At 52.2% G+C, this 25,729-nt stretch overlaps 1 protein-coding gene across 8 annotated transcripts; it reads left to right on the top strand.

The window, feature by feature from the left end:
- Positions 1–329: 329 nt before the first annotated feature.
- LOC105920228 (sodium bicarbonate cotransporter 3) lies at positions 330–25,131 on the top strand. 8 transcript variants are annotated; one of them, XM_036135594.1, is made up of 26 exons: positions 330–497; positions 5,919–6,000; positions 6,886–7,035; positions 7,105–7,243; positions 7,760–7,920; positions 7,994–8,143; positions 9,371–9,691; positions 11,959–12,065; positions 13,653–13,810; positions 14,463–14,550; positions 14,640–14,786; positions 14,871–14,974; positions 15,046–15,220; positions 16,080–16,213; positions 18,982–19,227; positions 19,306–19,411; positions 19,515–19,676; positions 20,989–21,102; positions 21,177–21,338; positions 21,410–21,661; positions 21,734–21,802; positions 23,445–23,618; positions 23,691–23,819; positions 23,898–23,986; positions 24,087–24,194; positions 24,658–25,131. In XM_036135594.1, exons 1-26 carry the CDS (start codon positions 456–458, stop codon positions 24,737–24,739), a joined length of 3,651 nt encoding a protein of 1,216 aa, XP_035991487.1. In that variant the 5' UTR covers positions 330–455; the 3' UTR covers positions 24,740–25,131. The 8 variants fall into 8 exon arrangements, with proteins under 8 accessions (XP_035991487.1, XP_035991485.1, XP_035991490.1 ...); XM_036135592.1 differs by having other exon boundaries at positions 7,994–8,182; XM_036135593.1 differs by lacking the exon at positions 330–497 and adding an exon at positions 3,874–4,043.
- Positions 25,132–25,729: the final 598 nt, after the last annotated feature.

Below are 25,729 nucleotides of genomic sequence, written 5' to 3'. Positions count from 1 at the left end.
CAACACTTCATAAAGTAGAGATTTCACTCTTTTGGGTGGTAACAGCAGCTGATAATAACCTTTCTGTGTATTTCATAAACTAAATATGCCTCTAGAAATATATGTTAGATGTTGGAGTATCGCTCCGCAGCAGCTGGACCTCCATGTTTCACCGGTAACCAGAAACCATCAGCCTGGAACATCAGAGCAGAAGCTCCCGTGCTTTGTTACCGGTGACGCCCCGCCCACTTCACCCAGCAGCTCTCTCATTGGTGGAGCCGAGGAACCGTTGGAAACGCCATTGGCTGAGTGCGCTGCCCCTCAGAAAGGGGCGGGGCTAAGCGGCAGAGTTAATATATTCCGGGCAGCCGCGCTATCGTGGCGGAGAGAAACGGCTGAGGAGCCGGCGGGGGACTGACGGTTGAACTTGGAGGCTCCGGTGAGGCTGAGCGGAGACTTCCCCGGTGTTCCCGGTGATGGAGGACAGCACGGAGCAGATGAGACCGCTCCTCACGTCCGTAAGTCCCCCCCCCCCTTTCTCTCCTCTCCGCTGAACCTGTTAGCTGGAGGCTAGCGCCCCCTCGGTCCGTCCGCTGGGGTCCGAAGAACGGAGCAGAACCGGGCCGGTCCGGACCCGGTACGGGGTGCGGGTTCGGGAAAAGCCCAGGCGGTCCTGAGCCGTTTGTCGGGTGTGTTGGTTGAAGGAGGAGATGTTGAAACCGGCGGGAAAGGCAGGCTGCCAGCGGAGCGCTTTGTGTTTTAAAGGAGCACGTTGATGGCAGGAAGTGATCCGGAGCCACCGGACTCCGTTCAGGAAGTCGCTTGTTTTAGATTCGCAGCGGCGCTGCTCCGTGTGTGGCTGGAGTCTGACGAAAGTAAAGATGGTTTCTGACTCCTCTCACCCGAAGCTTAGAATCGGCGCACAGAGGAGCCACTATGATCAGCTGCTGCTCCTGAATCAGCTCCTTCTGCCCGCCGGCTCGCCTCATCCTTCCCGGATCAGGACGCACGCTTCCTGTGAATGAGGCAGACATGTCCCACACAAACCCTCCACTTGTTTCAGCTGCTGGATGAATGTGAGGCGGAACCCGGCGGGTCTGAGGCGGAACCCGGCGGGTCTGAGGCGTTGACGCTCTCCCGGAGGAGAAGGTGCCAGAACACGTGGTGCTGATGTGATTCACATGCGGAGGTCATCCTGATGGGGTCAGCAGGAGGAGAGCTCCGCATCCATGCTCACCTGGTCACCTGCACGGTCAGCGGCGGGATGGGAACCACCTGGCTCTGACCAGGTAGATGCACACCTGGCGCAGTGACACCTGTGTGACTGTGAGTTGTGATTGGATAGCCAGCCTGAGCGCTGCTGACGGAAAGCTGGAAGTCTGCTGAGCCGAGATGAACCCAGGCGGTCGGACCAGCTCAGTGACTCTGACGTAACGATGCGGCGCGGCTGAAGCAGCAGAAAGCAGCTCCGTCAGTCCTCCTCTGGCCTTTACGTGCTAAATACCCACCAATAATTCAGATAAACTCCTCATCTAAGAGCTGTGAGGAGCTTAGCTGGAACAGAAGGAGACCCATCAGTGGTTCTGGTTCTGGTTCCCTCTGGGTTCTGTTCTGCTGCTGGACTCAGACCCACACAGGGAGCCACGGAGATGATTTCAAACTTTATTCACAACAAAATATTTTCATTTTAAAATGTGTCTTTGGGTCAAAGTGGAACTGAAGTGTGAGGGGAGTTGGAGTTTAAACCTGAAGGCCTGCTGCGGGTTTGTTCTGATCCAGTCGGGTCCAGCAGTGAGTCGGATCAGAGCAGAACCGGCGCCGGCGTCACCGGGTTACGGGTCGTCCCGGGTGACTGTGGCTGACGTCAGCTGACTCGTCCTCAGGCGTCCCGTGTCTCTGCTAGGCCCGGTCCGGGGGGAGAACATGTTCTGTCCGGGAGAATCAACATGTTACATGAAAGCAGGCGATCAGAACCAGAACCAGAACCTTCTTCTGTTTTTATCCGTCTGCTGAACCATCGGCTCCCAGGAATGTTTCAGTGAACTCGTCTGGGTGATAAACGCTAACGAGCTTTTATGACGTCACACTAACGTGTCGTCAGCCTCCGGGTTCTGCTGGGACCGGAACCGCAGAACCCGCTCACTCTCCCTCCCTGCAGGTGTGAAACGGACAGCGCTGCTTCAGCACGTCTGGGTCCGGTAACGTGTCATCCAGGTGTGTTCCTACCTGGATGACATGCGTGTAGATGGATCTGCAGAACCGGAGCTCGGCCCAAACGAGGCGCCGCTCACCTGTGTTTGTGGGTCAGGTGGTCTGGACTTCATGTTCTGCTGATCCGGTTCTGAAGGAGAGGATTTATCCCTCAGGTTCCCTGAAGCTTTGTTTAAAGGTCTAAAGATGAGACATCTGGGCCGCCGTCCAGATGTTCTCAGAGGAACGTCCTAATATGGTCGCAGCAGCTCGGACTGAAGGCGCGTCTCCAGGGAATCCTGGGAAAACGCAGCGTCTCTGACGTCTCTGACCTTTTGCAGTTTTCCATGCGACCCGCTGCTGGCGCTGAGCTCCTGCGTCACAGAACCGGGTCGTTTCGGGTTTCTGCTGCTTTCCAGCTGCTCTTTAATTACATTAATAATTAAATAACACAGATTATAGATTAATAACGCAGCGTAACTCATCAATAACAAGCTAAACGATGGGAAACCAGGAGCTTCCTCCTCCCTGGAGACGTCAGCGGTTCTGGTTCTGGTTCTGGTTCTGCCCGTCTTCTCAGCACCAGCTGTGGCTGTTTGCTCACAGGCGCTGATTAGATCTGTGCATTCAGAGAGCAGCCAGGACACACAGAACCCGCAGAGAATTCTGGTACCGGTCCAAAGTCACGGCCAGACCCGGCCCGAGCTGCAGGTCAGAACCAGAGATGGATCTTCGTCCGATTCTCTGGTTCTGCTCTCATCTGGTTCTGGTCCGGGTGACGGAACCAGAGACCAGATGTTTGTTTCATCTGCCCTGAGCAAAATGGAGGCGCTGCCCGCGGGAAACCGGGCCCAGCGGTCCGGTCCGTTAGTCCTGGCTGGTGTGTTACCGGGCCCTGCCGGGTCACATGGTTCTTACCGGGTCCTGCCGGGTCACATGGTTCTTACCGGGCCCTGCCGGGTCACATGGTTCTTACCGGGTCCTGCCGGGTCACATGGTTCTGGAGATCCTGTGCCTCTTGCTGCTCCTCATTAGAGTTGCAGAGTGGAATCAGCCTGAGGCCCGTCAGGGAGGAGGCAGAACCGGTTCTGGTCGGGATGCAAAAACAGGCAAATTAGGCAACAAAGAGCCTCAGAAACCCGAGAGGTTCTGGTCCCGCCTCAGCAAATTGGATTTAGCCAGCCTTCTGTTCCCACAGGGAGCCGGGCCGGCGCCGAGCTCAGCACGCATCTGAACTGGGTCAGACGACAGAACACGATCGGTCCTGTTGGACTCGGGTTACATCAGAGATTTGGACCGGCTCAGCAGAACAAAGGTGGCGCCGCCTAAGGAATCCAGAACCTGTCGGGTCCTGGATTCATGCTTGTAGAACATCTCAGACACGTGAACCGGTCTGACTCAGAATCAGAACCTCAGAGGTCCGGGACCAGAAACCCAGATTCTGACCAGAACCTCTCTGCTCGCCTCCCTCGCTGCCAGTGAACGGCGCCGGTGAAGCGGAGCGGGTCAGGAGTCCAGTCTGCTCTGTTTACCTTCCTCCTGTCAGAACCGGGTCGGCTCCGCCTCCTCTGCCGTCAGAACCGGGTCGGCTCCGCCTCCTCTGCTCCAGCGGGTCTTCCTCTTTGCTCCGTCACGCTGCTCAGCCAGCGCTGCTATAAATACACCAATCATAGCAGCCAGCGCTGCTATAAATACACCAATCATAGCAGCCAGCGCCGAGTTTGGGCTGCTGAACCCGGACCGCCTGCTGCTGACTGCTCGGTTCTGGGCTGGAAAGGTTCTGGAGGGTTCTGGGTTTTTGTTCTGGACCGGCAGCCATGGCAGACTTCTGGGGGGACATTGCCACTCAGAGGGTGGCCAGAGGGATCTCTGTGGTACGTATCTCTGCTCTCTGGGGCTCTGTCCTTGTTGTTGGGCCGTGGTTCTGGTCCGACGGCGCGGTTCTGGTCCGACGGCGTGGTTCTGGTCCGACCCGGGCTGAAGGCGTGAGAAACGGAGGCTTTTCTGCCTCGCCTGGTTTGAGGAAGTGAGCCGTGGCAGAAGTGAAGGTTTGTGCAGCAAACATCCTGTTGGAGGTGAAACCGCCGCAGCTGCAGAGAAAACGGGTCGGTCAGAACCGGACGCCAGAACCGGGCCGGGAAACCCAAAACATCCTCGTGTTGATGGGAACTGAAACCTGGAAATCAGTCCAGCTGCTGACTTCCCTCCGGTAGAAACCCGGCGCCGCTAAACGGTGAGCCCGGGTTCTGACGGGCCCATCAGAACCCGGGTCCAAGTCACATGACGGGCCCATCAGAACCCGGGTCCAAGTCACATGGAGTCCTTCAGCACCGGGACCAAAGGTCAGAGGTGAGGCCGGCTGAGCCAAAACATTTTGTTCTCCTGACGTCTACATGCCTGAAACCGGATCCCAGAACCTCCCTGGAACCGGATCTTCTCAGCGCATCATCTGTTCTGGATCCGCTCCAGAACCGGTCTGGTTATTCACTGCTAATGTCGTCAGACCGCTCCAGCTCAGGTCCAGAAGACTCGGTTCAGAACCGGGTCTGTAAACCAGAAACTGGACGAGGAACAGAAATGATCATTACAGCTTTTAAACAGAACCAGAACCTCTTAAGTCGGTTTCTGACCCGTTAGAACTTTAATGGTTGGTCCAATAACGTTTGGTCCTGTTGGGCTGGTTCTGACGGATCGGGTTTACAGTGGTCAGAAAGTAGCAGCTCCAGAACCGGTCTTTAGAGGTTTGATGTTCTGAAGGTCTGTGAGCCGTTCTGGATCAGCGCCATGATCGTTTAACGAGCTGCTGGTTCTGGTTGTGAAGCGGGCCGACGGGGATAAACGGACCGAGCTGCCAGTAAACACATTTTTCTCTTTTAGATCCATTTTTAAAACTTTAAAATCAGTTTTTTTATTATTATTGTGACTTTTTTTTTTTTTTGGGCAGATTCTATCGTTGTCCTTCCAGGTCGGCCCGGTCCATTAAAAACCCAGCAGACTGTGTCAGACCCGGTTCCTGTTGCTACGCCTGTTCCGGGTTCTGGGTCTGTGAACCAGACCTTTACGTTTTCTACCTCAGAGGTTCTGGTTCTTAACCGGTTCTGCCGCATCATACGCTGATTTAAAGGGCCGGTAACGGGTTTAAAGGGCCGGTAACAAATTTAAAGTGCCGGTAACAGATTTAAAGGGCCGGTAACAGATTTAACAGGAATCCCTAAACGAGTTTAACCGGACCAGTTAAACTCGAAATCACACTGATCAATATCAATAATTATCAACAAATTCAAAATATATATTTTGAGAGCAGCCCTGGCCATTTTATGCTGTTGCTTAGCAACATATTTTTAGACGCAGACACACAAACACTGAATTCAAACTAGATTCAACCACCTTTTTACCAGAACTACAAGCTTTTAAAGTTTTAAAAAGAACGCGTGATCTCTGAACTCTCTGAAGGGGGCGGAGCTTGGTTCCTGTGTCTGCGTTGTGATTGGTTGGGAGGATGTAATGATATTAACCCACATGATAGAATGCTGAAGGAAGGAAAACTGTTATTCTATTTAACTTCTATTGACCCTTTTTTCTCCTTTGGCACCACATGTCTATCAATCGATTATATATTGTTATTAAATTATCATCCAGCCCTGCTGCTGACCCCCCGTTAGTGTCACATGACCACACGGCGGCGGTATGAGGCGACTTAACGAGGTTCTGATGAGGCGACTTAACGAGGTTCTGAATGTGTCCTGCAGGGCAACGATGAGGAGGCCGTGTTGGACCAGGGCAAGACCAGCACCACCCTGCACACCAACTTTGAGAAGGAGGAACTGGAGAGTGAGCGCGCACACAGTGACACAATAACACAATATGACACAGTAACACAATAATGCACACAGTAACACAATAACACACAGAGTGACACACACAGAGTGACACAGAGGGACGGAGCAGAACCTGCAGGCTGTGTTTACAGCCCAAACTCAGAGTAGCAATGATGTTTGTGGGTAAACATTTTATGTCTCTGTGATTTTTCACGCTAAACTCTTCTTGGAGCTGGAACCTTGTCGTGGTTCCTGGACCTCCTGGGTTCTGCTCCACGTCTGATCCAAAGGCTCGGTTTAACGCTCTTCCTGTTGTTTATTTCCTTTATTAATAATCTGCATCCTCAGCGAACGTCATGGACTTATTTTTATGGTTAGATGGCAGTTTAAATTTCAGGAAAACCCAAAAGCTGAACCTTTTCATGGGGGATAATTGAACCTGATTGTGCCAAACATGACTTTAGTAAATCTTTCTGTTCTGCGGTTCCAACTGGATCTGTCGGAACCACGCAGAATGTTCTACCACAGCAGCATTCTGCGTGGTTCCAGTTCATACATGGCATCATTATTTTCTTCAGTTTATCTCCATAAACAGTTTTATTAACATCTCTTTTGCTTTTTTTCATCCTCTGAATGTAAACTGGATTCTTTTGGGGGGTCAGACATGCTCAGCACCACCGGTTCTGATCCGATCCGAGTTCCTGTCAGATAGAAATAAACCAGAAAAGACAAAATTCACCAAAAGTAAAAGTTTGGACCAACGCACCAGAACCAGCGTAGATGTTCTCCAGAGACGTTTTCTGAGGACTGAGCCTGAGATGAAACCTCTGACCCAAACGGTTCTGGCGGTTCTGGTCTCCTCCTCAGCCGGGTTTCACTCTTCTTCTGTCTCCATCAGGCCACAGAGCCGTCTACGTCGGCGTTCACGTCCCGCTGGGCCGCGAGAACCGCGAGAACCGCCGGCGGCACCGCCACAGAGGACACCGTCATCACCGCAAGCGCCGCGACCGTCTGGACCGGGAGGACGGGCGCGAGTCTCCGTCGTACGGTCAGTAGCCGCTCGCCGTCTCTGCCGGACGCCGACAGGTCGCCGTGACGATGTCCCCCCCCCCCGCAGACACGCCGTCCCAGAGGGTCCAGTTCCTGCTGGGCACCGAGGACGACGACGAGGAGCACATCCCCCACGACCTGTTCACCGAGCTGGACGAGCTGGCCTTCCGGGACGGACACGCCCAGGTGTGGAAGGAGACGGCCAGGTGAGCCGCCGGGGCGCCGTTCTGGCCCGGTTCTTACAGCACAAACAGAACCGGGCCCGCTCACCAGAACCCGCAGGAAGGTCAGACTGAAGCGCGGCCCCTCCCCCACACGCTGCTGCACACTGCAGCTCAGCTGGCTTAAAGCCCGCTCTGCCTCTTTCCCTCCGTAGCGGATCAGAACCGCCGGGACCAAAGGTCTCTGGGATCCTGGAGACGTTGAGGGTCAGACAGGAGTCCCCGTGGTTCTGGACGGATCCAGAGGGTCTGTAGGGAGGACGGCCTGGGGGGGGGGCTTAGTGCTTTCAGTTTGGATCCTGTGGGTCCGGCCCGCTGAGCTCTACTGGACCTGCTCGCTGGAAACACGAGGCTCTGGACCACGTTCCCCAAACAGAACCAGGGGAGCGGGTCGGGTTTCTGCTGCAGCTCCAGTGGGGGTGGGAGTGGGGGGCTGTTTGTAGAGGGGCAGCCAGGCGGCGCCTCTCATGTGCTGGTTCTGTTGGTTCTGTCCGTGTCCAGGTGGCTGAAGTTCGAGGAGGACGTGGAGGACGGCGGCGAGCGCTGGAGCAAGCCCTACGTGGCGACGCTGTCGCTGCACTCCCTCTTCGAGCTGCGCTCCTGCATCCTGAACGGCACCGTGCTGCTGGACATGCGGGCCGGCTCCATCGAGGAGATCGCAGGTGAGCGGCGCCGGCGGGCGGCGGGCGGCGTGCGGTAGGAGAGCGAGCGCTGACCCGCTGCCCGTCTCCGCAGACATGGTGATCGACAGCATGCTGGCGTCGGGGCAGCTGGAGGAGGAGCTGCAGGAGAAGGTGAGGGAGGCCGTGCTGAAGCGCCACCACCACCAGAACGAGAAGAAGCTCAGCAACCGCATCCCGCTGGTCCGCTCCTTCGCCGACATCGGCAAGAAGCACTCCGACTCCCACCTGCTGGAACGCAACGGTGAGCCCCGGCGCCGCCGCCATCCTGCCCCCGGCCCGCAGAACCGCCTCAGAACCGCCTCAGAACCGGGTTTCTCCTGATTCACCGTGATTAGCAGACCTCCTGGTTCTGAGGTCCAGTTAGCAGGACGTCCAGCTAGAATCTGCTTTAGGTTCTATGATCCTGGACCTGAAGGAGTCCCATAAAGTTCTTTTGAGACGTAATAATCTGTAACATATCGGACCTCACTGAGTTTTTTATTTAATCAAACCTCTAAATCACAGGTGTCAAACTCAAGGCCCGTCAAGGTAAATTATCCGGCCCTCGAGAGCCAAAAAAAAGGCATATATCCTTTTAAAGTGTATAAAGTGGCCAAATCTGTGCCTCCTGTAAGTGTAACTCACCCCAATATCAACTTTTTTTGCAGATAAACTGTATAAACTGGGCCTAAGGTGCTACTTTTATGTTACTGTGCATTTTTTATACTACTGTGTGAACTGGAATGAAATTATCAAATGAAAAGTATCGTCTCTACACATGCAAGCGGCCCTTTTAATGACTTCATGATGCCAAAGTGGCCCCATATAGAAATTAGTTTGACACCCCTGCTCTAAATCCTTTTCTTTTTAATAAGTCTTCAAACGGAGCTGCTGCTGTTCTGGTTCCGACCCAAATCTTTGGGTTTTTCTTGGTTCTGATGCTCTGTTTTCTGTCTGGGATCCCAGAGGTTCTGGTTTCAGCCGACGGGTCGAGGTAACGGGTGACACGGCGTCGGGTCTCTGCTGGCATGGACCCGGTGTGCCGGGCTCGGACCCGGATGTCCCATTAACCAACCTGCTGAGTCGGCGAGCTAATAACCAGCTGACACCGTGACGGGTCAGCGCTTTAAGGTCCGCTCTGGTTCTGCTGGCGTCAGAGGAATCCAGAAATAAAGCTGCATGGCTTTCTAAAGGTTTGGACTCATTCAGAACTTTCTAACAAAGCGGGCCGACACAGATCCTTCATTGGTCTGGTGAGATGTCCGGGCGTATAACCGTAGTTCTGCGGTTCTGAAGGGTCCGACCCGTTTATCACGTCTGCATCAGATGAGGAAACCTCTGAAGGTCCAAAGCGGACTGCCTGAGTTTCTGTCTGCATGAAACGCTTCTGGTTCTGGTTCTGGTTCTGTGACCCGTGGTCAGCATCTCCTCTTCTTCCTCCTCTCTCCAGGGGAGGGCCTCTCCGCCTCGCGGCTCTCCCTCCTCCGTCGCTCCTTCAGCACCTCCACCCCTCCCCCGTCCCCCGGTGGCTCCTCCCCCTCCTCTCCTCGCAGCGCCCCCGGCTTCTACCACCAGCAGCGCCACCTGTCGGAGCCCTGTCCGTCCTTCCTGACTCCGCCTCCTCACGGCCACGCCCCTCCAGACGGAGCGCCGCGCCGCTGCTCCGCCCCGGAGAAGCTGACGGTTCCTGAGGTGGTGGTTTTCCCTCCTGAGGAGGAGGAGGAGGTGCAGCACCACGGACCGGACCTGCAGGTTCCTGGGAGCCACACAGGCAAATGAGAGGCATGGCATGGCGTTCCTGAAGCTCCGCCTACTAACATCTAGCAGCCTGGTTCTGCTAAACCCGATCTAAACCCGATCTCCTGGGGGTCGGTTCATCTCTGTTTTGCTTACAGAACTATAAGAAACCATGAAAATCTGCATGAAAATGCTTCAGCGGTCGTTTATCATGAAGCAGAGATGCTTTCTGAACGTCTACCTGGACACAAGCTGCTGACTCAGCAAACGCTGCTCCTGTCCAGTAACTCTGCCTGCGTGTGGAAGCTTGATGCTAACTAAAGTCTTCTAAAGCCGGTGTGCAGCGGGGATGTGGCGTTAAAGAGCGGCGCCAACGATAAAGCCCTGAGGTGCACCACACAGACCTGCAGCCGGAACACAGAGTCCTGGTTCTGTTCTGCCTGAGACCCGTGCAGAGGGTCCAGGTCTGACCAGTGATGGTTAATGATCTGCAGGGGTCCCTCTGAGCCCGGGCTGATCGCTGACTCGTCATCTCTGCGGAGCAAACAGGAAGTGAGGCGGAGAGCGTGACGACCAGCAGAGTCAGCAACTTCCTGAAACTTTGGACCGGTTCCTCTTCCTCATACCTGTCCTCCCGTGTCGGGCCGGTCTGGTCCCTCCCAGGTGCTTCAGTCCTACAATAAACCAGGCTGAGAACAATCTAGGATAACAAACCCTAAAATAATTCAGATTAAAAACACAACAAATCTACAATAATGGCTTTAAAAGTATTTGTTGAAGGCAGCGTGAAACAAACGAGTCTTCAGGCTGAAGTTGTAAGGTGGGCTGCCCTCCTGACAGGAGGAGTCGGCACCATCACCCATGGCTGTTAGCATGGGGGGGGGGGGGGGGGGGCAGTGAGTGAGGAGATAGCTGCAAGTTTAAATGGAGAAATGATCCGGGTCATGAAGGCGACTATGGCTGGAAGGAGGTGGAGGAGGCGTTCATCTTCTGAACGATGGAGTTTGGATTGAGTAACTTCAGCAAAAGCTGGACCCAAAGGCAGATTAATCATGTCTAAAATAGGACCACTGATCAGAGGGAATACCTCCTTAAACAACTTGGTTGGGATTGGGTCTAACATACAGGTAGAAGGTTTAGATGAAGCTAAAATTTTAGATAGCTCAGAAAGCTCTACTGCTTCTAAACAGTTCAGACACTGCGCAGGTTCTAAAGATTCCTCCAACGCTGCCTCACTTACTGAGGACGAGGTAATCATGTTTGGGAGGACGCCAGCAGCGGTCCTGGGCGTTGCAACAGACGCGTCCCCCGTGACGGCGAGGTCAGGTGTGTGTCCGTGCTGATGGCCATTTGCATGCTGGGTAAAGGGAAGGCAGTCCAGAAGGTTCAGGAACTCGGCATCATGGGGGATTATGGAGCATCAACATGGATGTTAACGTCACCCAGAGTTTGGAGAAGGGAGGTTATGAGACTTGGCTATGGGAGTAATTATTAGAAGTGAGGACCCTGCAGCTCTAACGGTGTAACCGGACCCTGGCTGAGGTGACCCGTGTCCTGGCTGTGTGTCGGCATCGCTAACGGGTCACAGGGTTCTGATGTTGTTGGGTTTGAATCAGCAGAGTGTTAATCCTCCTCCATGGAAACTGTGACTTAAAGAGTCTTTGTCTTAATGAGACTGCACCATGATTAAAAAACATGCTGTGGCCAAAGGGCACAGGTGATTACTCACAGAACCTTTAAAGGAGACATATCCTGCAGAATCCTCCTTTCAGCCTCTGAGTGATTCTCTAGTCCAAGCTGAACGACGCTGAAACTACAAGTGGATCAAAATGCTGAGTTGTTGGGTGCGTTAATCACACCGCCCCCCCAGCAGACTACAAACATGGCCGATCGGTGGAGGGGGCGGGGTCTGAAGGGCCTCCTTTTGGATTTAAAGGGACGGCACCAAAACGAGTCTCTCTGAGACGAACTTCAGATCCGAAGCCAAAGAGGAGCAAACTTTGCAGTTTCACTTTAGATGGACCAGAACTGGAGGATTTCAGCGTGAAAAGGAAGGATTTAAAAGCGGGTTATGTCTCCTTTAATCTGAGGGGGGTTCTAAGAACTCAAACCGGTTCTGGCAAAAAGGTCCGGTTCCCTGGACGAATGATGAAACATCTGAACGTTTATCAGAAATTTCCATGAATAAATCCTGAAGTGTTGCCAGAATTGAGTGTGAGGAATGAAATGGTTTGAAAGTGGGCCGGACCGCTGGTTCTGGTCAGGGTTCTGCCGGGTGGAACTGACTCTCCGTCTCTGCAGGGCTGCTGGCGTCGCCTCAGTCGGCTCCAGGAAACCTGGACAACAAGATCTGCGAGGGTCGCATCAACGGAGGCAGCAGGGAGAACAGCACGGTGGACTTCAGCAAGGTAACGGGCCGAACAGGTTCTGCTAGAACCCAGAAACAGAACCAGTGCGTATATTGGGACCGGGTTCTCAGCTCACCCCAGAGCGCCATCCTGCAGCCAGGAGCCGGGTCTGAAGGCGACACGTCAAAGGGAAGTTCTGGTCCCAATTCTGGTTCTGCTGGGTCTCAGCCTGTACATGTTAACGGGTAACTGAGTGGGTCTTTGTAGCCGGGATGGGTTCTGATTGGGTTCTGGTTGGGTTCTTTTTAGGTTCTTTCTTGGTCCAGACTGGGTTTAACTTGTAGGTTTTCAGATTAGAAGCTCATGGCCACTGAGGTTTCTGTCCTGACCAGAACCGGTTGGGACAGAACGGCACCAAGTCCAATCAAATGTTCTGCTGCCTTCGTTTAGTCCATTTATAAAAACACGCGGCGCTCCTTTAATGTTTTATTCCATGTCGCCGTGGTTTCATTGGTCTTCCAAGATGGCGGCCGGGTCGTTGTGAGAGATGCTGTTTACCATGGCGACTGCCGCCTTTTCTGCTGCAGAGCACCCTCAAAGACCGGATCAGAACCAGAAACCCAGACGGGAACATAAGCCTCCAACTAGAAGTTCTGTGAAAACCACTCCAGACCCAAGATGTCCGACGCTTCCAGTCTCCTAACCTGGAGCTGCTGTGGTCCGTGGAACAGATCCCAAAGGTCCAACAGAACCTCGAGGTCCAGTTCCTACAGACGGAGCGTGTGGGCGTGTCTCTCTGCACTCTGGGCTCTGATTGGACAGAAAGCAGGAAGTGCTTTTAGCAGTGGGAGACGCGCTGGGAAGAGGAACTGCTTAATTCAGAAAGGTTCTGAGTGTTCTACCGGGTCAGAACCGTCATCAGACTCTTGTGCTGAACATTTTGGGGAGAAATCAAAGAACGATAACTCCGTCAGGTGAGGTCCAACCTCCTGTGACCCGTTTAACGATGGTTCTGGTGAGATATGGATCTGGGTTGTTTAGAGGAGCCTTAGACAGAAGCAACAGAACCAGAATAATGTTCCTGGGTTCCCCTTAGAGCAACATTAATGGACCCAGAGGTTCTGGGAGAACCGGTACCGCTGTCCGTACCGCGGTCCGATCAGAACCCGTCTCAGAGGTGCCGGCTTGTCTCTCCGCAGGACTGCGAATGTGTGTGTTTGCTGCCGACGGCCGGCAGGAAGCCCGCAGTAAGTCACCTGATGCCGTCGTCCAATCAGAGGCCTGTGTTGTCGTGGTGCTGCTCTGTGATTGGCTGATGCTCTCTGTGGTGTTTCAGTGAAACTGTCTCGTTGTTGTCGGCTGTGATTTTGATGTCGCCGGTCAAAGGTTCTGGTTTTACCTCCGAGGACGAGTTGGGTGGAGCCGACCCGACCCGTCAGCCTCCAGAACCCTGGAGGTAAAGCCAGACCGGCGCCACAGGCGTTCTCCTAAAAACGACCCGCTGAAGTTCTTGATTTGTCGGTTTAAACGCGGGCCGAGACCCGACAGGACCCGAGTTCCTGGGCTTGGCCGGTCAGCCGGTTCTGAAGGCGGCCCGGTCCGGAGGACGTCAGACCCGGGCGTCTCAGTTCTGCTGCTGTGTTTCAGGTGGACATGAACTTCATGAAGAAGATCCCACCTGGCGCCGAGGCCTCCAACGTTCTGGTGGGCGAAGTGGACTTCCTGGAACATCCCATCATCGCCTTCGTCCGCCTCTCCCCGGCGGTTCTGCTGACTGGACTCACCGAGGTCCCGGTACCGACCAGGTGAGCTTAGAACCGTTCCGTCTGCAGCCGATCGCTGCAGCAGGGCAAGTCTGGACCGGTTCTGGACTCTGAATTACATCAGAACCTCCTCTGGCTTGCCGGGTTCATCACAGAACTTTACGGCCCGGTTCTCGGGTTTGGGCAGAACTTCTCCTTCTGACCAAACCTCCTGAAGATCAGAGTCTGATCCGATTCTGAGGGAGCGGCTCGGTTTTTCTGCTGGTTCTGAAACCCAGAACCAGTCCCTCAGGAGCTTTCTGGACCGCCCTGAAGCTTCTTCTCTAGAGCTGAAGTTCTGGGTTTAATCAGAACCAAGTGGGTTTGGGTATCAGTCCCAGATAGAAACCATGGAGGTCCAATTAGGTGGAGGAGTTCTGCTGGACAGGATGAGGACCTCCAGAACCTGCTGGACGTCCCACAGGTCCAGCTTCCTGTGGGACGTCCAGCAGGTTCTGTGTTCTGCAGGAGACCCGTTTCATTCGGTCTGGACAGTTGCAGAAACGTCTTCCTAGAACCATGTTCTGGTTCCATAATGACCAAAAAGGTCCGACTGAACCCAGAGGAAGAACCGGTACCAGAAGCAGTGAGTCCAGAGTCCAGTAGCCGGTTCTGAAGCTTGGTTCTGAAGCTTGGTTCTGCTGGTCTCCCTCAGGTTTCTCTTCCTGATGCTCGGCCCGTGCGGGAAGGGTCTGCAGTACCACGAGATCGGCCGCTCCATCGCCACGCTGATGACCGACGAGGTGAGCAGCGCGGTTCTGGTCCGGGTTCTGGGTGGGCCCGGCGGGGTCCGGTAGGAGGAGCCTCTGTGAGCCGCTGGGTTCTGCCGCAGGTGTTCCACGACGTGGCGTACAAAGCCAAGGACCGCACCGACCTGCTGTCCGGCATCGACGAGTTCCTGGACCAGGTGACGGTTCTGCCGCCGGGCGAGTGGGACCCCAGCATCCGCATCGAGCCGCCCAAGAACGTCCCGTCTCAGGTGAGAACGCCGCCGTGGCGCCGGCCCGGTCCGGTCCGGTCCGGCGCGGCGCCGGGTCTCGTGACGTCCGGCCTCTGTCCGCAGGAGAAGAGGAAGACGGCGGCGCAGCCCAACGGCTCCGCCCCCTGCCCGCAGGCGGGGAAGGAGATGGAGCACCACGCGGGGCCGGAGCTGCAGCGGACCGGCAGGTGGGTGGCGCTCAGGTGGGCGGGCGGCGCCGGGGGGGGGAGGTGAAGCTGACGCTGCTGTCCTCCTGCAGGATCTTTGGAGGCCTGGTGAAGGACGTTCGCAGGAAGGCGCCGTTCTACTGGAGCGACCTGAAGGACGCGCTGAGTCTGCAGTGCCTGGCCTCCGTCCTCTTCCTCTACTGCGCCTGCATGTCGCCCGTCGTCACCTTCGGAGGTCTGCTGGGCGAAGCCACCAAAGGAAACATCGTAAGAACCCGAAGGCGTCCGGTAGAGAGGAGGAGGAGGAGGAGAGACGAAGGTCATTAGGTCCTCCTCCGGCTTAGAACTGAACCAGGAGTCGTGGTCAGAAACTGAACCGGTGAAAAACTGAGTACACCCTGATCTCCACTGAGCTGCTGCTGCTGATCAGAGGCAACGATGGATCTCCATCGCTCCTCTGCTGGAGCTGGAGCTCTCAGTTAGCTGCTGAGGGCCAGAAGGTCCAGACCGTCTGAGAGGAGAACATCTCAGCAGCTTCCAGCCTTCAGGAGAGCAGCTTCAGCCCCACGGTGGGAGCAGAAACCAGGAGCTCCACCTCAGACTCTGCAGGCCTCAGCCAGCGTCTGGTGGAGGACGTCAGGGTGGATGGTGATGAAGGTCCAGCTGAAGTCCACAAACAGGAACCTGGTGTCCTGGATGGTGGTCCAGGTGGACAGCAGCTCCTGTTCATGTGGTGAGCAGAGCGTCTCTGAGGTGCTCCAGCTTCACAGATGTGAAGGTTCTGCAGGCGTAGTGGAGGTCCGGTGGGTTCAGTCTGTATCTGAGTGGCTCCTGGAGAGCTTCAGCATCAGAACTGTTCCTGTCAGCGGGTCAGAGGTGCAGGATGGGGGATGGAGACAGAACCATGAACCCAACCAGCTGATCTGCAGCAGACCAGCAGCAGTGGCCTAGTCAAAGTCCAGCCCTCAGCAGCGGTGGCTCTTTAAGAGAGCTGCACTGGAAGCAGTTCTCTGGGTCGGGGTGTACTTTAGTTTTTCCTGCGGTTCCGGTGACGCCACTGGGTCTGGTGTTCTGAAGCTACCGGACCTTCTGGGCTCAGATGTTCTGTTCTCTCCACCTCTGCCAGAGTGCCATCGAGTCGCTGTTCGGGGCGTCCATGACGGGCGTGGCCTACTCCCTGTTCTCCGGTCAGCCGCTCACCATCCTGGGCAGCACCGGTCCAGTTCTGGTGTTCGAGAAGATCCTCTTCAAGTTCTGCTGGTGAGTCTGAACCCGTCTCTGAGCAGAACCCTGAGCAGAACCCTGAGCAGAACCATGAGCAGAACCATGAGCTGCTCTGTGCCGGTTGTCCGGCGCTGTGTCCCAATCCGGGGGGGGGGGGGGGCTTCCTTCTAAGGCTGCATCTGCAGGACGGACCGACCCCGTCTGTCGTATCCTCCGTGGTCCACCCTATCCCATGATGCATTGCGGGTTGAAGAGAATTGCTCAAACGGAAACAGCGGAGAGGAGAGATAAGCTGTCAAAGTTGGATAAATGAGCTTTCTGTGACATAAAAGCAACTTTTAAAACGTTTTTAGGCGAGAGGTTAGCTATGCTAGGTACATAGCCACGTTATATGCCTAAAAAAATTGTTTGATTTTGTATAATAATATGATTTAAAATAAGGTTCTATACACCAAGCCTCCATCCTGATAGTGTTTTATGGTCCTTTTTGTAGATTTTGCAGATTTATACAGATGTGGCGCCATCTAGTGGCAGTATCACAAAACTACCATAATGCAGGTTTACTTAATTAATAAATCAATTATAAATAATGGACTGAGCCTCAGCAATGCCTCACAGTAAAGCAGCAGCTCAGGGTGATGAAGATCAACATTATTTAATTAAATAAACCGATCTACAGCAGCTTTAAGAGCCTCATATCAGAACATTTACTCACGTCATCAACTCTGCGTCACATCTGAGCCTCGGCAGGTTCAGCTTCAGTGAACATCAACATTCAGACTGGATTCCCAGAGACATTCCAGGCTTTTCCCTCCAGGAATCAGATAATTTGTGTTTTTGTCACTGGATCTTTCTCACTACTTCGCTGGGAGATGCTAACAGCCGTTAGCCACTTCCTGGTTTTAACCCCTGCTGCACATGTGCAGTACCTACTTCCATTAAAATCATAAATAGACACGAAAGACTTTATTTACTATGAGTTTGAGCAAAAACTAAGCGTAAAACACCAAAATAGCAACTAATACGGCAGCAGGACGTGATGTTTAATAAAAACCAGAGTGAGCTGCTACAATATAGATAAAAAAAGTCAAATAACATGGCTATGCACCTTTAACCTGAAATATTAGCTCACTTTGTTGACATATCGCTTAATTTTAAAACATTTTCAGACATTTCTGCTGCTGCCTCGCCGGTTCTCAGCTGATCGGGCCGTCGAGGCTCGTTATGCCGACACAGAACGCCTCCTGGTCCGCTTTCCCACTCCTGCAGACTTCCTGCCACCATTTAAAAGCAGAAATCATTCAGTCAGACGACGTCTGTGTGGTTTATTTTTATTAATCTCTATAGATAAATAGATTTCAACTTTCTCAGAAAGTTATAGCCTTTAAGTTAAAGGTTTTACTAATAAATTACATAGTTTGTCATCAGTGGATTTCATTTAGTGAAATATTTCTCTATCAACATTAAATTACTTTAAACTGATTGAGAATAAAGTGAAAGATGATAAAATAACAGCCTTCACGAATCTTTAAGGGGAAAATAAAGTTAATTACAGAGGAATTACCCTTCAGAAACCGTCGTAGAACCCGGTCCACGTAGAACCCGGTCCAGTAGAACCCGGTCCACATAGAACCCGGGTCCTACAGCAGGACCTCCTCTTCATGCTGCAGCGCCCCCTGCAGGCAGAAGCTGTCTAGCATCGCATCATCACATCTGACCCCAATGAGACTCCAGTTTGTGGAGAATTGGGTTAAATAAGCGCTGAGGGCGGCGGAACCAAGCGGGTCACAGATTAGCAGAACCGCTAATTAGCAGAACCGCTGTGATTTGTTTCCTTTTGTTTTCACCAGCTTTGAGTCTGAGGATTAAAGCGAACCTTAAAGGTGTTTCGTAACTTCATGAAGTTCTGGTTTGTTAGCCTGATCCGTCTCTCAGCTCCTCGTCCATCAGCGGCGCCGACGTTGACGTCTGAAGAACTCTTGGTCGGGTTTCATCTGAAGCTCTGAGGTTTCTCTGCTCCTCAGGAGGCAGGATGTTCTGCAGGGAGTCACACGCACATTTTCTTATCTGTGCTTTTAGCATCTTTGGCACGTAAAACAAGGAGAGATGTTCTCCAGAACCTGCATCATCATTCCTTCCTTTAAGTGGAACCGGTTCAGACCCAGTTTCTAATGTGGAACCGGTGATGCACCATATGCTGCCGCCCCCGATTTAATATTTAAAAATCAGTCAGGAAAAATATTGAATTATGTACAAATTCAGATATTTTAGCGACTAACGTAAAACATTTCCAAGCAACAACAATTAGAAGGCAGAAGAAAGATTTTCCTAAAGAAAGTTAAAACTGGTGAAAGCAGGCAGTGACTGTAGACACAGGAAGTGGACAGCAAAGTACTTCCTCTCTCCTTCTCTGCTGTTTTCTGTGGTTATTTCATCTGGAAATGGCTGCAAATAACATTAAACAACAAAACTTTAAGTCTCACCTTAATAGAAACTGCAGATGTTTATCTAAATTAGTTCTTTCTTCAGTAAAGTTACTCCCAGTGGAGAGTAGCCGCATATTTTACTTCTTCAGAATATTTACTCTGGTAAAAGTAAGAAGTACGTTGCAGTAAAACTGCTCCTAGAAGTACAACTTGTTCAGAAAGTTACTTAAATGTAACTAGTTACTGCTAACCTCTGGAAAGCGTCCAGATGTTCTGGTGGCTCACGTTTCACCTCCAGACCATCAGAGACTTTTGGGTCAGAACCGAGCTGCTGATGACGGTTAATGGTTCTGATCCGTGTCCCCCGTCCGTCCACAGCGACTACCAGCTGTCCTACCTGTCCCTGAGGACCAGCATCGGGTTATGGACGGCCTTCCTCTGCCTGCTGCTGGTTGCCACGGACGCCAGCTCCCTGGTCTGCTACATCACGCGCTTCACTGAGGAGGCCTTCGCCGCGCTCATCTGCCTCATCTTCATCTACGAGGCCCTGGCCAAGCTGGTCCACCTGGGCGACGCCTACCCCGTCAACATGCACCACCAGCTGGACAACCTCACCTTCTACACGTAAGGAGGCCTCCAGAACCCGGGTCTGCTGGGGTTCTGGCCCGGGTTCTGCTGCTTACTGGGCCGGTTCTGTTCCAGGTGCCGGTGTTCTCCTCCTGCCAACGCCTCGGCGGAGGCCCTGCAGCTGTGGAGCAGCAGGAACTTGACGTCGGGGGACATCGAGTGGGAGCAGCTGGGCGTGAAGGTCCGGCACTCAGAACCTTCTGGACCAGAACCGGCTGGTGCCGCGGCGGCCTCTAGTGGAGGAACGGCAGCGCTGCGTCTAACCTCTCTGTCCGCTCCTGCAGGACTGCCGGGACTTGAAGGGAGAGTTCGTCGGGTCGGGCTGCAGCCACAACGGGCCCTTCGTCCCCGACGTCCTCTTCTGGTCCATCATCCTCTTCTTCGCCACCTTCTTCCTCTCCTCCTTCTTCAAGCAGTTCAAGACCACCAGATACTTCCCCACCAAGGTCGGTGCCGCTCCGAGACGTTCCTCTGAGGCCCTTGAAAGTCCTTGAATTTTTTTGTGGGGTTGAAAGTTCACACAGATGACGACTCGTGCCATTATTTTACTACCACACGATCTTTTAAAATGATGTTGATTCCGCAGACTTTTAATTTGCAAAAGTACGTTCGCTCTTGTTCGTTAGTTGCTAGGCTACGGTTTAGGCCTACATGCGTCCAATAGGTTACATTCACGCAGTGTTGCCAACTCAGCGACTTTGTCGCTATATTTAGCGAATTTTCAGAGCCCTCCAGCGACTCTTTCTCGAAAAAGCGACTAGCGACAAATCTAGCGACTTTTGGAGACTCTTATGTGAAAGCACTTGTTGTTCCTACTCTTGTCCTCCAGCGGCAGGTGCTGCCGTGGGGCGCCTCTCTCCCCCCCCCCCCCCCCCCTCCCCCCCCCATGCCACAGCATGTTTACCCTCAGCGTCCAGACTGCAAATAAAGCACACAAGCGCAGGTTGATCATAAATAACTGAATTTGAAATATTTTATCTTAAATAAATAACGGCATTTGATTCACACAGCCACATGTTAATGTTTTACCGTGATTTGTAGGCTCCTTAGTGGACCACAAGAAAAAAAAGAAAATGTTAAAGTTGAAAAGAAAAAATTTGTAACTCTGCCATAGTGTCTCTTTATGGTTCATTTTGCCGGTCTCAAACCTGGGTAAAGGAGGAGGAGGGTTAGTAAAATGCACTGAAATTGTGTCTTTAACAAAGGTAACAAAAGCCTGAGAATGATTTAAATATATCTCTGAGCAGCTTTCTGGCAACCGTGGCACTTTAAACAGAAGTCAAAAACTAGCTTAAAGATGAAAGTAAGTGAAACAAATTGATATAATTCTGAACATCTCAATGCTGCACGTTTTCCATAAAATTCCATGAAACGGTAGGCTAATGTACATCTTCTATGTAATGTAGTATAGCATAGCCATGTACTGTGGATATAAATGTAAGCTATGAATATGATCAATATCAATGTAGGCTATAAAATTAAGTCCACTTTCTTGCATTGCTTCTGACCCAACAACTTCTATGCCGTTTAGTCTTTTATTGAATTTGCATTGTATTAAAATATGATAACCTATTCAGCAGTCACAGTAGGTAAATGCCGCCATGTGTGGTCCTTTAATTTGAGGAGATTGGTCCTGGAAAGTCCTTGAAAGGTCCTTGAATTTGGTGTTCACCAAGGTGTGGGTACCCTGCTGCAGCGTGATGTTCCTCACAGAGCAGAGTGGTGGTGGTTCTTCATGGAACCTGCTTGTCTCTGCAGGTGAGGTCGGCCATCAGTGACTTCGCCGTCTTCCTCACCATCATGATCATGGTGCTGCTGGACTACCTGGTGGGAGTTCCTTCTCCCAAACTGCACGTTCCAGACCGCTTCCAGGTGAGCCGACGTTCTGGTTGCAGAACCTGTGGACGGAGCGGGTCGGGTTCTAACCACGTTCCTTCTGGCCGCAGCCCACCTCCAGCAGCCGGACCTGGCTGATCTCTCCGCTGGGACCCAACCCCTGGTGGACGCTGCTGGCTGCGGCCGTGCCGGCTCTGCTCTGCACCATCCTGATCTTCATGGACCAGCAGATCACGGCCATCATCATCAACAGGAAGGAGAACAAGCTGAAGGTGAGTGCCGCCGCCTCGCCGCCGCCGCCTCGGTCCATCAGCGGCCTGATGTTGACGGCGTGTGCCTGCAGAAAGGCTGCGGCTACCACCTGGACCTGCTGGTGGTGGCGGTGATGCTGGGCGTCTGCTCCATCATGGGCCTGCCCTGGTTCGTGGCCGCCACCGTCCTCTCCATCTCCCACGTCAACAGCCTGAAGGTGGAGTCTGGCTGCGCCGCGCCCGGCGAGCAGCCCAAGTTCCTGGGCATCAGGGAGCAGCGGGTGACGGGCTTCATGATCTTCGTGCTGATGGGCTGCTCTGTCTTCATGACGTCGGCGCTGAAGGTCTGCAGGTGGAGGTCTCCATCGCTCCGCCCGCCGCTGACGGCACACTGATCCTGTCCTTCCTCTCTGCAGTTCATCCCCATGCCGGTCCTCTACGGAGTCTTCCTCTACATGGGCGTGTCGTCGCTCAAAGGCATCCAGGTGTGAAGAAGTCCTCCTCAGTCTGCTGATGTTTCAGGCTGCAGCAGCGAAGCCACAAAAACCAGAACAACCACAAAAACCAGAACACCCAGAAAAACCAACAATTAAAAGCGTTGCTGACGGATTTCCTCATCGATTCGTTGAGTCGTGTCACGCAGTCGCTTCCCTCATCAACGGCAGCTGTAATTAATCTAAACTGTAAAACCCTCAGAAGGAATAAAGCATTTAGAAGAAAAATGCTTTAGAATCTAATTAGGCTGGACGATAATTTAATATCGATGATGTATCGATGGTCGGGACTCAGAACCAGGGCTGGACCATAATCCAGTAATGATTTAAAATCGATGATAAGAGCAATAAAAAGTTCAATAGAATAACAGCAGGACCGTCAGTTTTAACGCGTTATTAATGCGTTATTAACACGTTATTAACACGTTAACCTTGTTAGACCATAACGCCCACATTTTTTTTACGCGCGTTAATCGTGTTAATGCTTTTTTCCTCGAAGCGTCTCCAGATTTTTTTTTTTTTGTTTTTTTTTTAACCTCGGTGCTTTCCGTAGTTCCAAGAATGCTAGAGACTGAAGGACAACAGACGTGTTTTTACGCGCTGATAATACTGCAGAATCCATCCCGTAAACCAGACTTTAATAATTATTAATTGGTCTTTTTTTGTCTCTAAAATGTAAAATTAGTATTACTTTATATGTAGATGCTTAATACCATGTCTATCTTTAAGAGGCAAAAAATATATAATATATAAATTCCAGCATGAAATATTTTATTTACACATTTTTTTCCCACACTGTGTAACATCAGTGTTATGATTAGTGATTTAGCCATTATTGGCCAGAGTTTAACATTTTATGGTGTCACTTATTGCAAAGATAAAATATGCGATTAATTGCAATTAAAATTTTTAATATTTGACAGCCCTAAATAATAATTTTCTTTCCTCTTACGTTCTAGCCAATCATGTCTCTTAATGCTACAGATACTAGATTCTCCCAGCCAATCACAACGCAGACGCAGGAACGCTCCATCACCGAGCTTCAGAGCGTTTAGAGAAGACGTTTTTTTTTTTAAAGACGTTGTTTGAATAAAAACTTTATGTTTGAATCCAGTGTTCTTTATTTAAAACAGGTCACTGAGCGACAGCAGGAAATGGTCAGGGCTGTTTTTAATTTGTTGATAATTATCGATATCAATCAATATCATTTCTATTTTATCCATATGCTGTCCAGCCCTAAATCTAATCAACATAAACTTCTTTATTTGAAGCTAAATTACTTAGTACCTAATATTATTGTAACCTAAGTAGCAACTTGTTTTGTGTGCTTATTTGCTCTTTGGTTCCAAATGAATGATTTTGGAAAAAAGAAATGGAAATAAAAGTTTTTCTTTTTACCGATTAATAGTAAAAATAATTAATGGATTATTAAAATACTGGTGAGTTGCAGCCCTGCTCTGTTTATTGAACTCATGAACTTCTCGGGTTCCTCAGGTTCTCCATGCTAACCTGGGAGCTCTTCACTGCAGCTCAGCAGATTCTGACCCGTTCCTCCTGCTGAGGTTCTGCGGAGCGGCAGGAGGCGCTCTGGTTCTGACCTCCTCCCGTTAACGGCTCTCCTGTCGTCCCTCAGCTCTTCGACCGCATCAAGCTGTTCAGCATGCCGGGCAAACACCAGCCGGACCTCATCTACCTGCGCTACGTGCCGCTGTGGAAGGTCCACGTCTTCACCGTGGTCCAGCTGTCCTGCCTCATCATCCTCTGGGTCATCAAGGCGTCCCGCGCCGCCGTCGTCTTCCCCATGATGGTGAGGCCGCCGCTGCCTGGCGCCGCCGCCGCTGACCTGTGTGCCGGCGCTGACCCGCTCTTACCTGTGCAGGTGCTGGCGCTGGTCTTCATCAGGAAGCTGATGGACTTCTGCTTCACCAAGCGGGAGCTGAGCTGGCTGGACGACCTGATCCCCGAGAGCAAGAAGAAGAAGGACGACGACAAGAAGAAGGAGGAGCAGGTGAGGCGGGGGGGGCAGGTGGGTTCTGGGTCGGGTTCTGGGCCGGGTTCTGGGTCGGTTCTGACTGTTCCTCTGCAGGACGCCGAGCAGATGGAGGACACCGAGGACGAAGCTCCGTACGGGCCGCAGAGCATCCTGAAGTTCCCCATCAAATCCCTGAAAGGGCGGTGAGTCGGATCAGAACCGCCGGCGGTGGCAGCGGCCGGCCCGGCCCGGCCCGGTCCGGCCCGCCGCAGACGGTAACGCGGTTCTGTCTCTGCTCCGCAGCTCCGACCCGTCTGAGGTCAACATCTCAGATGAAATGGCCAAAAGCGGGATCTGGAAGTCGGTCTCCAAGAACTCTGAGGGAAGCAAAGGCCTGAAGCGCTGCAAGAGGTAACGCACCTGGTGACATCATCGGCCAAGGCCCGCTCTGATTGGCCGCTGTCAGTCTGGAGCAGGTGTGGGTTGGTCCTGCATTTCAGGCTGAAACACGTTCTCTGAGGAGACCCTGGCTTCATCTGAGCCAGTGGTTTAGTCTCTGACCCGGTTCTGTAGGAACCAGGACACCTTTGCTGTAGATGTTGGGAGAAGGGAACCTTGTGCAGGAACGTGCTGCAGCCTGGACTGCAGGACCAAACTGGACGGTTCTGATGGTTCTAAGCTTTAGGTTCTGGTACAGGTGGCTGTTGGACTCGGGTTCTGGAAAGTATCTCCAGCGAGAAAATCTAGACAAGTGTGAGAAAATGAGCAGTAAATAAAATGATCGGGCCCAGTTAAAGCCAGCAGAACCAGAACAGAACCTGAACAGAACCAGAACCAGAACCAGAACAGAACCTGACGCTGTGTTGCTCTCCAGTCAGGACAAGCTGCCCAGCGTCCAGATCAGCGTGGAGAACGAGGACGGCCGCAGGTTTGTGGACTCTGAGACGGCGTTATGATCCTTCAGCCGGGGGGCGGAGCCTGACGGCGGCGGAGGATCCCAGGAGGACCAATCAGCTTCCACCTGCCGGCGCTGCGCCTCTCTGACGAGACGCTGTTTTATTTCCTCATCGTTTTATGGTGAAACACGGAGACTCCTCAGGTTACTTTGGTTTTTACCCACATGGTCCGCCGCCGCTGCCGCTGCGCTCTGATTGGCCGGCCGTCGGACCGCGAGGACGAATGTTTAGTTTCCTCGTTCGGCGCGCAGACGCCACGCGGGACGGACGTTTTATTTACTCCATCGTGCTGATTTCAGTTCAGAGTGCGCTCACCGTGTTGCCTGCAGGTTCCACCTCAGATGTTTGTAGTTTCTTTGTAAATTTTTAATAAATCAGTTTGGAGGCAAAAATCTTGACGTCATCAGACTCATCAGACGCAGCGCCGCCGACGCCTTACGCCGCGGCAGACTGCAGGTTCTAAGCAACGATATATCGATAAAATAAAAATCATATTGGATCGATAATTATTAATAAACCCTAAAGAAGTTTTTAGTGAATTCAAAATCAAACCTTTATTCAACCAAAACTGCTCATTTTAAAACAGAAAAAAAAACGTGCTCTCTGAAGGGGGCGGAGCTTGGTTCCTGGCTCTGCGTTCTGATTGGCTGGGAGGATGTAATGATGTAATATTAACCTACATGATAGAATGCAAAAGGAAGGAAAACTTATTATTCTATTGAACTTTTTATTGCTCTTATCATCGGTTCTGACGGTGGTTCTGAGTCGACCTCCTGTCCCGACCATCGAGGCCCGGCTGGGATTTCTGGGTCGATCCGAAGCTCTGATGTCATTTCCTGCAGGGATTTGGAGCAGAGCGCTCTGCTAATTTGTGTCTTAATGAAAATATATAATTTTACCATTTAGATTATAATTATTTTACTGTTTAGCTTTTGTTCTTTTCAGTTTTTGTTTTTTTTACCGAGTCCAGTTCTGGAGCGGTTCTGATTG

Source organism: Fundulus heteroclitus, chromosome 3 (genome assembly GCF_011125445.2).
Source record: "Fundulus heteroclitus isolate FHET01 chromosome 3, MU-UCD_Fhet_4.1, whole genome shotgun sequence".
Classification (NCBI taxonomy): Eukaryota; Metazoa; Chordata; class Actinopteri; order Cyprinodontiformes; family Fundulidae; genus Fundulus; species Fundulus heteroclitus.
This window is presented reverse-complemented; position numbering and strand designations above follow the sequence as displayed.